Raw genomic sequence first — 17,073 nt, 5'->3', positions numbered from 1 at the left:
CAATGGTTTTATGTAAGTGAAGTTTAAATGTCGGTTATATCCATCGGGGCGTTAACATAGCTTATTTTGTGGCGTTTTGCTTAAACTTTGAGAAAATCATAACTTTCAAAATTAATTGGGGGGGGGGGGGGGGGGGGCTTGTCAATAGGCATCTGAAGGTCTAATACGGTTACAAGTTTTATTTTGTTGTTAATAAATGTACTAATAATCACTTTATATTAACTTCTATAAACAGCGGTAATGTTTAAGAAAAAACCCACTTCATAGTAATTCCTTATATAATTAACTTTTTATTAACTTAATGCATGCATACTCATTTTAGACTCTACGTCCATATCTACGACCGATCCAGTTGGTACGACTGCGTTTACCGTTCTAGTGACCGATGCTGAAGGGGACGATTTGACTTTCACCATGTCATGTAGCCCGTCCTGCGGTCCTTTCGAAATCTTTAACTGTAAGATTGACTTTCTTTCACTGATACTTGTAGATAAATTATGTTTTAATAAACTTTTACGACGTAAAGTGTTGTATTATACATAAAACTTTATAGCATTGTAATTTTAATCATGTTTGTAAACCGCATAATTTCCACCTAGTATAGCGTTCGGAACTTCGCGCTCATTTTTATCGAAAACAACCTCGGAATATGCCTGTACATTAGTTGAAGTACTTCAAACATTTCTGAATTATATCATTAATTACTTGTAGTGTTTTTGAGTCGTATTTTATTGATTTAAGTTTACATTAATTATCAGTGATGTGTATTATAGCAAACATAATTAAGATTCCCAAGAGTAATGTCATGAAGTTTAACTGCTAAATAAAATTACTACGCGATCTACTTGCAGCGGACTTAAACGTACAGCTTTTTGAGTATGTAAACCGTCCAAATACATCCGATGTTGTTTTCGATAAAAATGGCTGAGGAGTTTCGAATGCATTTATATGTGGCAACATTTCCACGTACAAAATGTATTGAGGATGAAATAATAAATTGATAAAAATGAAAACTAAATTGAAAAATATTGGATTTTTTTTTCAAATTACGTTTTACAAAACCTGTATATGAAATGCAATAAAGTTTTGAATTTTAAACAAATGTTACACCTTCATAGCGGGTCAAATTCAAATCAACACTGACTTAACCGGACACACGACGGTTGGATATGACCTAGAAATCACCGTGTCTGATTCAAAGAACACGGTTGGGCCGAGGCTTCTTACTATAACATTAGCGGGTAAGATGGCAGTTTACATTTAAAATTTGTGTGAAAAATGGTTATATATTACTATCGAGAAGGTTATAATGGAAGATAAAAACATCGCCGTCTTTAAAGCTGCACTCTCACAGTTTACCGTTTTGACAATTTTTTGTCTTGGAATGAGCAAATTTTGCGTAACTATCTGCAACCAGTGATATAAGACTGCCGACATAAGATCAGATCGCAGATTTTCGTATTTCCGTTCGAAAATAAATATTTTATAGCTAAAAGCGTTACTAACGGTTTAAGAAAAGTGCATAAAACATCTTTTGAACTTAAATATGAAAAAAAAACTTTTTGTCAGCAGTCTTATGTCACTGGTTTCCATGCATTTTCGCATAAAATGTCTCGTTCCAAGACAAACAATAAAGAAAGAAGAAGTTGTTAAAACGTCCAATCTGCGAGGCTGCAGCTTTAACTCTCAAAACTGTCTAAGTGGGTGATAGAGGTAAGCCGACCCTTGAAAGTGTAGTTAATCATGTTCTTGTAGTTCGGGATTATTACTAATTCTCTCCAAAATTAAATACCATTTATGTCTGTGCAATGCGGGAGTTGACATGTTCTCTCGATGCTATGTTAATGCTTTCGACGATCCCCCTTCCCGAATATACTCAAAATAACGTCTTATATATAATAAATAAATGCATGCATTTAGACGGTGGTGATTTTCATTAGTTATTTTATTTACAGATATTAACGACCCCGTTATTTTGACCAACCTGCCATCCACTGTAACGATCACAGAAAACGTTGCTGTAGGAACCTCAGTTTTTGACGTCTCCTATTCTGATTCCGATGCTTCACAAACACGCACGTTTGCTATAACAAGTTCGTCGCCCACCAGTGGCACCGGATATTTCACGATCGACCGTGACAGTAGGTTGTTTTTTTAATAAAATAAAATGAAATTTATAAAATCAATGCAAAAAGGGAAACTTCAGACTGGATAAAATGGCATTTTTAGCGTTTTATGTATGCGACAACCATTAATTTCCTTACAATTCTATTCAAACCCAATTGATTGAAGCAATTAAAAGGGTAAACTTGAACAAAATATTAACATGAGGTAGCTCTCTAAATCTTAAACATAGAGAGTACATCCTGGACCACATCAATACTCATAGTATTTAATTAATAAAATCGTACCATAAGAATAGCCGTTAATGCAAAATAAACCCTTATAGTAATCGCATAGAATACAAATATAAAACTTAGGACATCATGTCACTGGACTATTCAGAAAGTAATGTTTCAATAGTATGAAGTTTATTTTAGGAACCTTTGAATATATACTGATGAATCATTTGTTTAGAACTCCGAAATGATGAAGATAAATAGCTCAGTGGCTTAACAACGCCTTAAGTTAATTTACCAATGGGGACCAAATGTCAAAAAGTATGATTGGAACACACTAACATAATACACCTGTATACGAAATGTTCATGGTTCGATTCGCCCAAGTTAAAGAACAAAAACATCCTACTATTTTTTTTTTCCAATCTCAAAATCAAACTTATTTTGTTCATTAGCATTTCTCACAATGTTAATATTGCCATGTACACTGAATTTCTTTTCGACCGTGTAATGAAAGTCTTTAATCAAGGTCGGAGTCAGGCAGTTAAACTCACATTTGAATGTTTCTGTTCACTGAAAATTGTTATGGTGAATACACTTAGCTATGAAAGGATTCTTACTTTAAATGCACCTGTCAATTGTAACCAAGGCCCCAAGGTCCGGGGATATACAGGGGATAGCCGGGGAAATGGGCCGTGTTTTTACCTTCCCGGTGGCCCCGCAGTGTCGGGTGAATGCGTTGGTTTTGTATTCGCGCCAAATATAGCGGGGAATGTGCCTTACTTAGGGTCCCTGGGTGCGGGCATAGCGGGGATTTTACCATCAGTTCGTTCCCGCAGGGCGGGGTTTTTTCCCGGGCTTGGCTGGACCGAAAGTCAAAGTCCCCGCTATTCCTCGGACCTGGAGGGGCCGTGGTTACAATTGGCTGGTGCATAACTTTATGCTTTTTGACACTAAGAGCTACCGTACCTAATTCATGATATGTTTTGTATTATAACTTTGTTATGAGGTTACAATTGAAGTCACATTTTCCCTTTTCTGATCATTGAATGCACAACTATAATGTATTGCCTTCAGCCGGGAGAATAACAACTTCAGCACTAATTGACTACGAGACCATTGCAGCAACATCGTTTGACTTAAGTGTCACAGTAGCAGACCCTGTGACGTCAGATGCGGCGGCATTGACCGTTATCATTGCAAACGAAAACGAGGCTCCGTCGTTCGGTCAGGCTAGTTACAGTCTCTCTGCGGACGAGGGCAACGTGTGTATGATTACTCACCTTTTATGTAAACAGTGTGTGTATACCACGTGATAAGTTACGTCATAAATGTTACTTAGGAGGGCAACAGTTTTCTTCGAATGATGACTTCTTTTTTTCTTCATTATTTTAAATGAAATAAAGGGCAGTCTATGCCGCTTAAAGAGCTCCGTCTTCGTTTTATTACTGGGGTTTGATTAGGTGATTAGTTTTCTCAAACACTTCGACAAACCTGTTTCCAAAAGAATGTTTTGACAGTGCTCCGTCAGAGGGCCGTTTTGTGAGAAGGGTTTTCGAAGTGTTTTTGAGATTAAACTCTCTATCAAACTCACAAGGCGGGGCTATTAAAGAGGCGTAGACTGCGCCATGTTTCCTTTAAAATGGTAAATAAATAGTAAAGTTATCTTTGTTTAAAGTCTTCATTTGAAGCATAATATTGCCTTCCGACGTAGCATTTCTGACGTAATTTTCCACGTGGTATAAACACACTGGTATAGTTATCTTTATAAAAACCTGAACAGCATGCACAAAAGCTGTAATCAAATAATAGAACGAAGAAGTTAGGGTGACACGACATTTACTAACATCATGATTATTGTGTTCTTTGTTCGGAAAAGAGCATTACCAGTGTGAGAATACCACGTGATAAATTGCATCATAAATGCTACGACGGAAGGAAATATTTTGATTTGAAAAAAAGACTTAAACAAAGATAACTTCACTACTTGTTTACCATTTTAAATGAAACATGGCGCAGTTGACGCCGCTTACGGAGCCCCGCCTTCGGTCTTTTACCAGAGTTTGATTGAGAGTTTAGTTTCTTAAAACACTTCGACAAACCTTTTCACAATACGGCCGTCTGACGGAGCACTGTCAAAACATTATTTTGGAAACAGGTTTGTCGAAGTGTTTGATGAAATTAATCACCTTATCAAACTTCGGTAATAAAACAAATGCGGGGCTCTTTAAGCTTTTTAAACTGCCCTTTGTTTCATTTAAAATAGTGTTGTAAAAGAAAAGTTATCTTTGATTTAAGTCTTCATTTTAAGCAAGATGTTGCCTTCCGACGTAGCATATATGACGTTATTTATACATATAATATAATAATAGTAATTTATAATGGTATACACACACTGATTACATATGTTAAACGATTGTTATTTTCTGTTAATAAACAAGTCCTTGGAAAATCATGGCAAATCAATATGTTTTCTCCTCCTTTAAGCTGTGGGCTGGATAAATAAAGATAAGGGTTCAGATGCTAACAGACCATTTGTAATTCTTATTTGTTATTCCCTATGAAGGCTGGCACAGTGATTGGTACACCCTCATTTGGCTTGACAGACCCTGACAATGGAGATTCAAAGACATTGTTATTGGATTGCGGTGCGCAGACGGGCTATTTCTACATGCATCCAACAACCTGGGAGGTTTGTGAACATTCGGTCATTGACTAGTGTTAAAGCGCGCCCTATACATTTGGTATAACAAATATCAAAATGATCAATATTGTATGTTTCTGTAACTCTTTATATTGGATCATGGTAATATATATTTATTAGATTATTAAGAAAATAGCAGTGTAATAATTTCTTATACTGGTCTTATTTCTAACTTCTTCACAAAAGTAAACAAATTATGATTTTTATCCAACTAAATCCGAACTTGACAAATAAAAAAATGACCACATTGGAAATATTTAAATGATGTGACAGTCTTTCTTGTAGATAAAATTCCAGTCTAACTACGACCTTGACGCCAATGCTCTTCCAACAACAGTTCCCTGCACAGTGACCGTAACGGATAACGGGGGGTTAACCGACACTGCCACCCTAACTATAACCATCAGTAAGCATTTTACGTAGTGTTTGTTAGTGAAACAAGCATGTAGTCATATTGACCATTATGCACCAGTCAATTGTAACCATGCCCCCCCCCCCCCCCCAGGGCCGGGGGTTAACCGGAGACAGCCAGGGAAATAGGCCGTGTTTTTACCTTTCACGCAGTGCCGGGTGAATGTGTTGGTTTTGTTTTATAAATATAGCGGGGAATGGGCCTAGGGTCCCTGGGGTGCGGGGGCATTTGGCGGGGATTTCATCATCAGTTCATCTCCGCAGGGCGCGGATTTTACCCTCGGTTGGCTGGACCGAAAGTCAAAGTCCCCGCTATTCCCCGGACCTTGGAGCTGTGGTAACAACTGACTGGTGCATTACCTTTACATCAAAAGTTAAGAATTAGTATTTACTACTTGTTCTAATATGTAAACATATTTTGTATTTCTGTTAGCCTTTGCCTTGAATGCTCTGTGCTGGGTACCATAATGATAATTGATAGAATAATATCTGGTTCTTAATATATTTAACTTCCACATGTCTCATGTGATAAAACCATTTTAGTATTCCTCAAATGACTTTGCCTGTGAAAGGGTTCATATAATCATTACTTCGTGTTCCGTAATGTAAAATGTGACAATTTTAATATGACCTTCAAAACCTTGAAAATATATTTTTTCTTTCTTACATCTGATTCAATGCACTTGCAGTTGATAAGTATATTTGTTAGAATTCTCATAATTCAGTAAATTATATATATAGTATTTCAATGAGTGTTTACGTATTACACATTATAATAAATTGTCTACATACTTTTGAACCATAAAAATAATACTGCATTTGATTAAGGGCAATAGAATGTAATCTCAACATTACTTTTTCGGATTACAATTTACATCATTTTAGCGGAAAATGTTATAATTATGGCAAATACTTTTATGCGCAGTCACCCATAGTCGCTTATGTGTTACTCCGATTTGGTCATTGTTCAGTTTAATTTCATCCCGTCCAGTATTTGACTTAAATAAAAACAAAAAGCATCCCACCCTCCCTTATACTTATTATTACAATTATTATTTTGTTTGTGTTAGTTTGCAATTTACATATATCATAAAATGCCTTGTTAAATGTATTACGGGCATTCGGTCGCACCGTATTATTATTTCTGTCTAATGACTTACTTGTATAATGATTATAATTATACTATTATTCAGTATTAACGATGTATTTATCAGAACTTTTATACTAAATCACGAGCTTCCATTTGTATTACAGACGATGTTAATGACAACGTTCCAATCTTTTCCCCGCTATCTTACACGTATTACATCAGTTATTATGCTAGCGCCGGAACAAGCGTCGGTACGGTAACGGCAACAGACAACGACGCGGGAGCTTACGGTGTAATAACGTACACCCTTGACCAAGCGAGTCTCAGCGAGGAGTATTTCGCTATCGATTCTTCGGGGATGATAACGACTAAAATTCAGCCCTCTTCTGGCTCGTTAGGCTACGGTACATCCGTAACAATTACTGCAATGGCGTCCGATGTAGGTGGAAATGAAGATACTGCGACTGTTGTTATTATCGTATCAGGTACATAAACATTAAATCTATTAGGGTTGTGGTCAGGTATCTAAGTCTATTTTGTAAATTTGATAGTATGCTTCTATTGCTTAAAATCCTTAGAAAAACTCTTTTTTGTAAATTTGATAGTATGCTTCTATTGCTTAAAATCCTTAGAAAAACTCTATTTTGTAAATTTGATAGTATGCTTCTATTGCTTAAAATCCTTAGAAAAACTCTATTTTGTAAATTTGATAGTATGCTTCTATTGCTTAAAATCCTTAGAAAAACTCTATTTTGTAAATTTGATAGTATGCTATTATTGCTTAAAATCCTTAGAAAAACTCTATTTTGTAAATTTGATAGTATGCTTCTATTGCTTAAAATTCTTAGAAAAACTCTATTTTGTAAATTTGATAGTATGCTTCTATTGCTTAAAATCCTTAGAAAAACTCTATTTTGTAAATTTGATAGTATGCTATTATTGCTTAAAATCCTTAGAGAAACTCTATTTTGTAAATTTGATAGTATGCTTTTATTGCTTAGAATCCTTAGAAAAAGTGTTATTTTCGTGATACTTATTTACTTACAGCAACTTCATTAATTCAACTAGTTTCAGTAGTTGTATTTCATTACAACTTCTACTGTTTCCAAATAATCTGAGCAAAACGTAGACGTCGATCAGCTTATAAAAAACAATGAAAACTTTTTTGCAACACAGAGATATTCAGCCCGTACCGAATCCAACGCGATTTTGAACAGTGAATTTTCTGCACTTTAAACACTCTAATTTGTGAGTTTCTGTTAGTGGTCGCCAAGCCGGACAAGTGGGTTATCTCCGGGTACTCCGGTTTCCCCCACAACACAAGACCACACTCTCGCGAAATATCGTGCCAACGAGAGTGACTAAGTATAAGCTATCACAGCTTTCTTCACATTCGTTGTAAAATATATAATGGGCCTATGGCCTTTATGCATTTGAAATAAACTATGAAACTATAATGTTTAAACTAATGTTTTAACTATATAGTCTAATATAAGACTACGATTTATTTGACCTGTTGATTTAAACTGCAAACTGTAAATATATGGAATCTTGGAGTAGGTTTTCTTTGTGTATGTAGTCGATTGACAAACTTTCGATCTAGCACTGGATTCAGAATTCACTTAGTGTCACTTTAAATAATACTATATTCTGGGGGAGCAAAAGCCAAATTTACAATTTACAAATACATCAGAACTTTTTCGTAGGCTTTTAGAATATAATTATAATGTAAAGATTTAATATTTTGAAAATAAGCTAAAAAAAATCCAGACTCTGAATGTACTTAAAATGAGGAGAGAAAAATATTAAATTGAATAAAGATAATATAAGCGTTAAAATGTTGGCAAGTATCGTTCTTTACGAACTATTATTACAACTATATATACCAAACCAAACACATCGTCCTTCCACCAAATCGTTATTTTTTCATGCATCCTCATTCCATAAATAACGTCATTTTTCCCCCATAAGACACCACTACCACCAGCACGACAACGACTACAGACCGCTACAGAACGTTCTTGGAAGACAGTAAGAACGTGGCATGGCTGGTTGTCGCGGGAGTGCTTTCACTCGTTTGTCTAATAGCGACGGGCTATGTGCTTTTCACGTGCCGGGGAGAGAACGGCTGCTCGCAATTCCTGCGAACATGGTAAGAGTGTGTGCGCACGTTTCGATGATTTATCGATTAGAAATCAAAACGATACATATAAGAAATAAGTTTTCTTTTATGAAGTGACCTTAATAAACTTTATGCTTAGTAATGTTTTCGGAAAGTGGATAGTTAAGATACTTAAGGTATATTTATCTTAACTGTTAAAACTAATACAGTTTATAACGTATATATTGTAAAAAAAAGTTTTATTTTCGATACGATGGAGTTCATATTTTGAAGTAAATACAAGATACAATAATCTTTATCGAAAGTCGGGTATAAAACATTAGCTCCATGAGCTATTTTCCCGACATGAATAACACACATACATAACACAACAATACTTGAAAATAAAAGCATAGATTTAAATAGGTAACACATGGACAAAAGGTATTTACAAAGGCCAGACAGCCTGAAATGCAGTAAAAATTCCAAATCGAACATATTAAACGCAGTTTTTAGTATAGTCGAACCCCGTTGGCTCGAACTCGCTTGGCTCGATTTTCTCTTTGGCTCAAACTGGATATAAATGACCAATTTCTTTTAACTGAATATAAGAATTCCTGCTTGGCTCGAGCTCCCTGAGGCTCGAGGTATTTTTGCCGGTCCCTTATGGTTCGAGCCAACGGAGTTCGACTGTATATCATTACATGAATGTATGTGAATAGCAAAATCCGGAGCCATGCAGGTGTATCGCTGTAACTTTGTTAAACATTCAAATAATTATAAATACATTTTTGTATTAACAAGCATATTAATAACCAATTCATCAAACGAAAGTGTGTAATTCATGCGTATTAAAGTTCTTTATCTCTTGATCGTGGTTCCATGACGTCTCTAGCTGCAACAGAACAAAACGCATGAATCTGAAACACTACCGGCGTCACAGTTATGAAGTACCACGTGATAGGCGTCAGAACCCAAGAGCGGTCAATATGAATCAATCGTGTAAGTATTCAATCGTAGGAGTAATCAATCGTAGGAGTAATCAACCGTAGACCGTTAAAGCTGCACTCTCACAGATTCACCATTTTCACAACGTTTTTTTTTTTTAAATAAGCGCAAATATCTGCAAACCAGACTGGTGACAAAAGTTTAGATCGTAGATCTTCATATTCCGTTCGACAATAAATGTTTTATGGCTAAAAGCGTTACTTACGGTTGAAGAAAAATGCATCAAACAGAACTTTTTTAACTTAAATATGAAAATAATCTGCGATCTGATGTTTTGTCAGCAGTCTTATATCACTGGTTTCCATGCGTTTTTGCATAAATTGGCTCGTTCCATAACAAAAGATAAAAAGTTGTCAAAACGTTCAATCTGTGAGAGTGTAGCTTTAACATTACCACATTTTGAGGTGTTTTTCATTTGAAATACCTACAGTAAGGAAGATGGTGTAATACTGTTTTATTTTTTAATTGTTTTGGCAGTTTTCTACTGACATTCTACTTGCATCTTGACCTATCTATCTTTTGAAGTTCTATTGTTTGACCAATATGGGTTTATTGTTCATAGAACTTTAAATGTGTCTTCAAAGTTTAAAATAAAAACCTGAAACATGTGCTTTTGATAAAATCAACTGCAAAAATATTCTTTTAAATAACAGTGAGCATTTCGTTTCAGTTTCTGTAAGAAAGCCTCCTCCACCTAAAGGTACGTTTGAAATTTATGTTTGATTTTGTAAAAAAATCATTTATTTATTCGGTGTACTTAGTAATGTCATTACTATCAATATTGATTACTTTTATGAACATTTGTCAATGTGAAGTCAAACAGTAACAACTAATTTATGATTATTGTATTCATTTTCACTTTCAGTTCAACAAGTCTGGAGATCATACAACAATGTCCTTTAAATCGATTTACATTTAAAGGAACTACAAACTAAAGCAAACATTATCAATCAAATGTTGACTATAATATAGACATATTATGTTCGAACTAATTTTATCTTTAAATTAAACGCTACGCTACTGTGATGTATTTTTGAAGATGCACTCTTAATCCCAAATAAGATTTACCACAATTAATTCATTTCTTTCAATTTACCCAAAAAGTATGAATAAACGTCGAAAACAATGGTTCTTATGAAGGATACTGAGTTTTATTTGTAAAAAAGGTACAACAAACACGGTATTTCTACCTAATGAGACGATAGTTGATCACTGTAAATATTTTAGCACTCACCAGCTATTTAATAATTATTCTTTTTCAGACAGATATAAAATGCATGGTTACAATCTTGCTTTCAGTAATTAATATTTTCTATAAATGCATTATTCAGTGAATAGTTAAAGGTTTATCACTCAAAATATATGTTTGTTAAACATGTGTATGTATTGATTTTAAATAAGAGTGTCAGAGTGTTGATCGAGGTATAGTTTGTCCAAGTTCTTATGGATATATTTTTTCGATAATGCTTGTTATTGACGTTAATAAAACTATTCTTAAGTTGTTCTTTACATACACAAATAACTGAAATAAAACATTTGACTATTTCCGCAATATTCTTTATCTTTTAGATAAATCCTACTTTTCACGCTTAGTCTTCTTGTGTAGTTGTTGATTTTGTTTCTGCCGTTGACAGAAATTGTACTGTGATAGTGTTTTGTTATTTGCTTTCAACTTAATATCTTGTAGTGTTTTCTTACGTTTTTTTTATTAATAAAGCGTTAGTGTTTCACAGAAAATATTTGTTTTTTTTCCTTCAACCGAAGTTATCAAGAAGCATCGATATACACTAATGTAGCCATTACAAGTGTATTTTAGTGCGAACATATTGTTCAACACACCATAAAGATATGGAAGGCCACCGGTTATTTGTAGTATGTTAGTGATATAAAACATGTTAAATATATGCAAGCGTATTCGGTTGTGGTCAAATCGATGTTATCTTATGAAGCATGGACAAACACATGGAGAAATAAATACACAACAGCAATAAAACACATACAAAACGAGTGGACCACAAGTGCGTTACATTCAATGGACAGTATCTTATGTAATGGAGTTCAAGTATTTAAATATCGATTAATTTGCATATTACAATAGAGAATAAACATTTACATGGACTTTTCAGACATAAATGTATAAAACCAACTTATTGTACATGCTTAAATATTTAGAAAAATGCCTTAAACAAAAGAACAGTCAATAAATTATGTATATGCCAGTAACAGGTAAGACATCATCGTCGTCAGTATCACTATCAGTACGCAGAATGACGTCGCAGCAGTGGTTGTCGTTCGAAAATGTCATCTCCTTGGAAGAATACATCTTGTTCGAGTAATGGCTCATTTGGCTTTGAATGTTTGTTTCTATGTCTCATACAGAAAATAATCCCAACGGTGGCTAAGGAAACATACAGACTGGCCCCAACAGCGATGTAGAATAATAGGTTGTATGTGCCAAGTTCATCTTTAATTATACCTGAAAAGGTTAATCAAATCATCGTTCATTTACTACAGAAGCAGGGTGTGTCACATTACAACCAGGTTCAAACAAGTTAAAAGACTGAACTAGTCTATTATTACAATGTATCAACTTATAAGGTGTATGTCTAAATGCGTTTAAAAACCCCGTATGTTGACTGATTACTTATAAATAGTGTCACTAAAAACAAGAAAGAAACGTCTTAACATCAGTTACCATATAAAATGTTGACAGAATTCTATTAGGACCAATGAGTTCAGTTTTAAGCGCTCTGTTTTGTACGCATTGCTTTTCAACGAACATGTAAGTGTTGCACTCGCTCTAAGAATATATTAAACTTAATCTGTATTTCTGTCAACACTTTTTTGCCTTCTTTAAATGAGATGAGCTATTTTTCACAAACCTCCTATTAAACCTCCAACAAAATTCCCGATACCATACATTAAGTTCATCAGAGCGATTCCTTTCGGATATCGTTCCAATCCCGAAGCCTCAAACATAATAGCTGGTTCTTGCGCAACTGTCACCCCGAAGAAGGTTCCATAAAGCATGTTGGCCCAAAATAAAGGCCAGTAATCGTAGAAGTTTACAATCAGCAGATGTCCTACAGCAACGACTGGTGCTAGATATACCCAATGGTATATTGTTGGTACACTGCAAAATTACAACATTAATGACTTATAATTATTGTGTAACAGGTATCTTTATATCCGATTAGGAATAAATTATTCTGAAAAGAAAAAAAGAGAAGAAAAGGGGTTTCTTTTCATCTGTTTATAAACATGCGCTGTTCAACATTTCTCCTAAATGGGTATTTTATTATCATGGAGTATTTAAAGGTCTTATAAAATGCATTGAGGAATACGGCCTTCAAGCTCATGAATATGAGTCCATTGCGTACACGTTCGTGCATCCTAATAATTTGTTTAAAGATTGTAACAATCTCACTATCAGAGTTATGAATATATATGACAAGTAACATTATTAACATGGATTTCAACGCTACACAATATTTCATATGAAATAAATGGAGTCAAGAGCGCCGCGGAGCGAACAAGCGGAATAATTTAACATTTATTAAACAAAAAATAACGGGCCTTAACATAAATGTGGTTCTTGCCTTTGGTACACAAAGTTTTACATGAATATCTGAATAATCAAACCGACAAGCTAATAAAGAAACCTACTTTGTTCCAGCGCATGAAACATACATGACTCATAATAACATACACTTACATACATTAAATAGAAACTGTGAGGGATCATATCAATGCATTGAAAGTGTCGATTGAGTTCGTGAGATAAATTGCGTCTTTGAAAATTTAAATGCGTAGTAAGTGGTCAAAAGTCCATTGTATATACGAATATCTATGCAGATGGCAAACTGAATCTTGCCACTTTTTGATCTTCTTATAAATAAACTATAAGCTGGCTTACGTACTGACAAAACATTCGCAGAATACCACCCAAGCCACGTCCTAGGAAGTTTGCGAACCCGTTTATGGATACGAACAAGGAACCTTGCTCTCTTTCAAATCCTCGAATCACCATCAGATCGACAAGAAACCAGGCCTCGATGGGACCTTTAAAAATACATGACTTTATGTTATATTTGATACAAAAACACAAAAAGTAACAGTATTTTATCCTGCAGGCAAATTATAAGAACAAATAACATGTGTTGGTTTCTGATTGATTTAATCACAATTCTATAACCTTGAGGTCATGAGAAAAATCCGGGGGCAGGCTCTGTTATGGTGACCTTTAAAACCAGTACTGGTTACTGCTGAGGACACCGTCTCAAGGGTGATTCATATGAGCAAGTATTGATGTACTGTCTGGTACCCCCACCCCACTGCATACCTGTTGTTGCCAAGAGTAGGACGTTCAGTAATGTCATGAGCAACAAAGGGTCTGTCAGAAGTGATCTTTCAAACAGTCTGTCACAAACGTTTCCTTTTATATTTGACGTTACGCCTTTGTGGAAATAGGGTCTGTTAAAATAGATAAAGAGTCCGCAGGCACAGCAATTTAAGGCCAGAGCTCCCAGGATGTAATATGCTCCCCGCCATCCATATTCCGTGATAACAATCTGAAGAAATGTTGTAAATCATATTTATTCTTAATTATAAGTTGTTGTCTTATGGTTTGGATGCCTAAATATCATTTATTATCGCATTTTGATTGTTTCAATAAAAACCAAACGTTGATGCATTATTTTAAAAGATATATTACAAGTATAAACATGTTTTTCATATGATGCATAACTACGTTCTAAGTCTGTACCTCTATAACATCTGAATGACTTGGCCTACCTCATTTAGATAGGGCATTACAATTTGGCCAAGGCTTGACCCAGTGGTAAGAAGGACAAGAGATACACCAGGGTTTTCATGGAATATCCAGCTGATGGTGATGAACGAACATAGGTAACACAGACTCATACCTGCACCTAGGAAGAAAAATAATTACAAAACGTGAAACATATACGTGGAATATGAGGAATCATACTATGTCAGTAAAACAGTTGAATAAACACTTGGTATTCATATAGATGATACAAAAGTATTTACGTTTATTTAACTGTATTATAATGAATAAATATTTTCTACTAACGATTATAATACTGTCATTTAATCCAGCCAAGACGAGATTATAAGTATCTTCCATGGCCGAGAGTGTAAGATAGGTTCATTCCGACCCGAGCGTAGGGTGTTTTGCGGAAACGAGGTTTACCGAGTTTCCGCAGAACACCCTGCACGAGAGTCGGAATTAACCTATCTTACACGAGCGGCTATGGTAGATGCTTTTTCTCCCACCTCAGTTAAACAAAATTAAGTAAAAATGTATTTTTTGCCGGAACTCTTTTGGGCTTAGTGAAAATAATTGCGTACGGATATGCAATAATTCATGGTTCTCATGGATATTCGTACAGTGATTCAGAGTATGTAAATGGTCTGACCGGTCTTTAAATAGTTCTAAGAAGAGTGAAGCATTATTTCTTGAAAGGTGCGTGAAAACTGTCTGGTGACATTTGAAGCGAGAAATAATTAACTCGCGTTCTAAATATTGCCACCAGACAAGGTTTCCATGATGCGCTACAGTCGACAGTCTTCAACAAGGGAGGTAATTACAATGTGGTGACCATAAAAAGAAGTTTCATACGGGCATTTTATCTTCGCCCGTGGGCAAGATAAGAATTTCTAGCATGGTTAAATTAATGGATCTACTTATCTGAGGTGGTAGAAAATGTTTGCAAACACTAGTGTTTAAAGAAAATAAGTACTTTATAATTAACGGATTATACTCTACAAAGGTAGTGCTGAATTTTTATTTTGTCACACAAATCAAGAATTCGCGCGTTTCATTAGCGGTAGCGGAAGCAGTAGCAATAGCGGTAGCGATAGCATTAGCGGTAGCAAAAGCAACAGCAGCCACCGCCGCAGTAGTAGTAGCAGCAGTAGCAACAGCAGTAACGGTATCAATAAAATCAGCAGAAGCGGTAGCAGCAGCCAACAGCAGCAGCAACGGCAGTAACGGTAGCAGCAGTAGCAACAGCAGTGACGGTAGCAATAGAAGCAGCAGAAGCGGTAGCAGCAGCCAACAGCAGCCACAGTAGTATAAGCAGTAGTAGTAGCAGGTGGAAAAGCGGTAGCAGTAGCAGAAGCAGTAGCAACAGCAATTGTCGCAGTTGTAATAGCAGTAGCAGATAGCAGTAGTTGTATTCATGTATTAACATTACTCAGCGCAATAAGCATTTGTATTTGCCGCAAGTTATCTAACAAAATAATGTTTCAAACAAGAAAGGAAAAGTCCCCAATTCAATAAAATATGTTTCAGCTATCTTTATTCTCTAATTAATTACAAAAAAGTGAACGAATACTTGCAAGACCACCAGTGAACAAAACCACCATGGGAACGTTGACAGCCAGCCCGCTGATAATAAAGCCGATACATCCACATACTGCACCACCAATAATACAAGGTCCCGGGCCTATCATGTTAACAAGCCACGCCCAAAACACGCCTGCAATATTTAAGAACACACTATCAAATTCGCAGACAAAATAACCTACCCCCCCCCCCCCCCCCCCCCGCAAAATGCTTCAATCACGCAAGGTCCTGGATCTATCATCATTATTGATCATCACACTCAAGACCTGCCTGAAGATACAAAATTTTCTCTCTTTGAACAAAAAGTAGATATATTTGCAATAGCAGTTATATCTGCATGCTGAGTCGCATTCATACAGTTTCCCGGTTTTTTCTCGCACTTATACAATGTACGGGAATGTTATAAAGGTAATGTGAAATGTACTAGTCCCAAACTTTGTGAATTTGTATAAAGCTTCCGGATATATCTTACCCCAAAACAAGTTAGTGATAAACCAAATAATAAACAAACTCAATTTAGGAAAAAGTTCGATATAAAACACATACATATTACCCATTGGAACTCATGTGATAGGCATACATGTTTGTAGTATGTGGAGCCTGTTTAACCATAGCATGAAAAGGGTTACACAAGTCGAAGTAGATTTCGGGCGGTTATTGGTTCTATTGACTAATATTTTGTCACCAAAATCAGCAATCTGTTGTGTTATCAATTACACTACATGTATATATAAAAAATGGCGAAACATTTACATGTATGAATGCTTTTTCACTTTATAACACTGAGCAGAAGCGAGTCTTACCTCCTCCAGTCATAATCTGAATGCTCTTTCACATTATAACACTAAACAGAAGCTAGTCTTACCTCCGCCCGTCATAATCCCAAAGTACAGACTCTGTGTTAAGGCTGCCTCCGATCTTGGAGCGTCAAACACCCGGATAATCTCCACGTACATGACACTCAGCCCGTATCCATATCCGACCGCGATAAACTGCAGCGCAAGGCAGGCGACCATGATCGCAGATCGCCGTCCAAATGAGGCCTGC

The 17,073-nt window shown here is 35.6% G+C and overlaps 2 protein-coding genes and 1 long non-coding RNA gene across 3 annotated transcripts in view; 2 read left to right on the top strand and 1 right to left on the bottom strand.

The window, feature by feature from the left end:
- Positions 1–8,610, top strand: part of LOC128204701 (cadherin EGF LAG seven-pass G-type receptor 2-like) — a gene marked incomplete at its 3' end in the record, with an annotated part of 65,901 nt that extends 57,291 nt beyond the window's left edge. The window contains exons 10-17 of the mRNA XM_052906102.1: positions 323–457; positions 1,119–1,241; positions 1,956–2,141; positions 3,417–3,604; positions 4,906–5,031; positions 5,329–5,449; positions 6,709–7,029; positions 8,516–8,610. Of these exons, the coding sequence (XP_052762062.1) occupies positions 323–457; positions 1,119–1,241; positions 1,956–2,141; positions 3,417–3,604; positions 4,906–5,031; positions 5,329–5,449; positions 6,709–7,029; positions 8,516–8,610 (1,295 nt within the window). The remainder of the gene's footprint in view (positions 1–322; positions 458–1,118; positions 1,242–1,955; positions 2,142–3,416; positions 3,605–4,905; positions 5,032–5,328; positions 5,450–6,708; positions 7,030–8,515) is intronic.
- Positions 8,611–8,619: 9 nt separating this feature from the next.
- LOC128204223 (uncharacterized) lies at positions 8,620–10,518 on the top strand. The gene is made up of 3 exons (XR_008256126.1): positions 8,620–8,696; positions 9,541–9,647; positions 10,324–10,518. It is a non-coding gene; the product is annotated as an uncharacterized LOC128204223 (long non-coding RNA).
- A 948-nt stretch (positions 10,519–11,466) lies between these two features.
- LOC128205271 (monocarboxylate transporter 3-like) lies at positions 11,467–16,118 on the bottom strand. Its single transcript, XM_052906795.1, has 6 exons — positions 16,016–16,118; positions 14,448–14,584; positions 13,996–14,224; positions 13,574–13,715; positions 12,536–12,786; positions 11,467–12,129 (listed from the first exon to the last, which is right to left on the bottom strand). Exons 1-6 carry the CDS (start codon positions 16,044–16,046, stop codon positions 11,909–11,911), a joined length of 1,011 nt encoding a protein of 336 aa, XP_052762755.1. The 5' UTR covers positions 16,047–16,118; the 3' UTR covers positions 11,467–11,908.
- Positions 16,119–17,073: the final 955 nt, after the last annotated feature.

This window comes from Mya arenaria, chromosome 10, assembly GCF_026914265.1.
Source record: "Mya arenaria isolate MELC-2E11 chromosome 10, ASM2691426v1".
Lineage (NCBI taxonomy): Eukaryota > Metazoa > Mollusca > Bivalvia > Myida > Myidae > Mya > Mya arenaria.
Note: the sequence above shows the minus strand (reverse complement) of the source record. Positions and strands in the feature narration are given on the sequence as shown.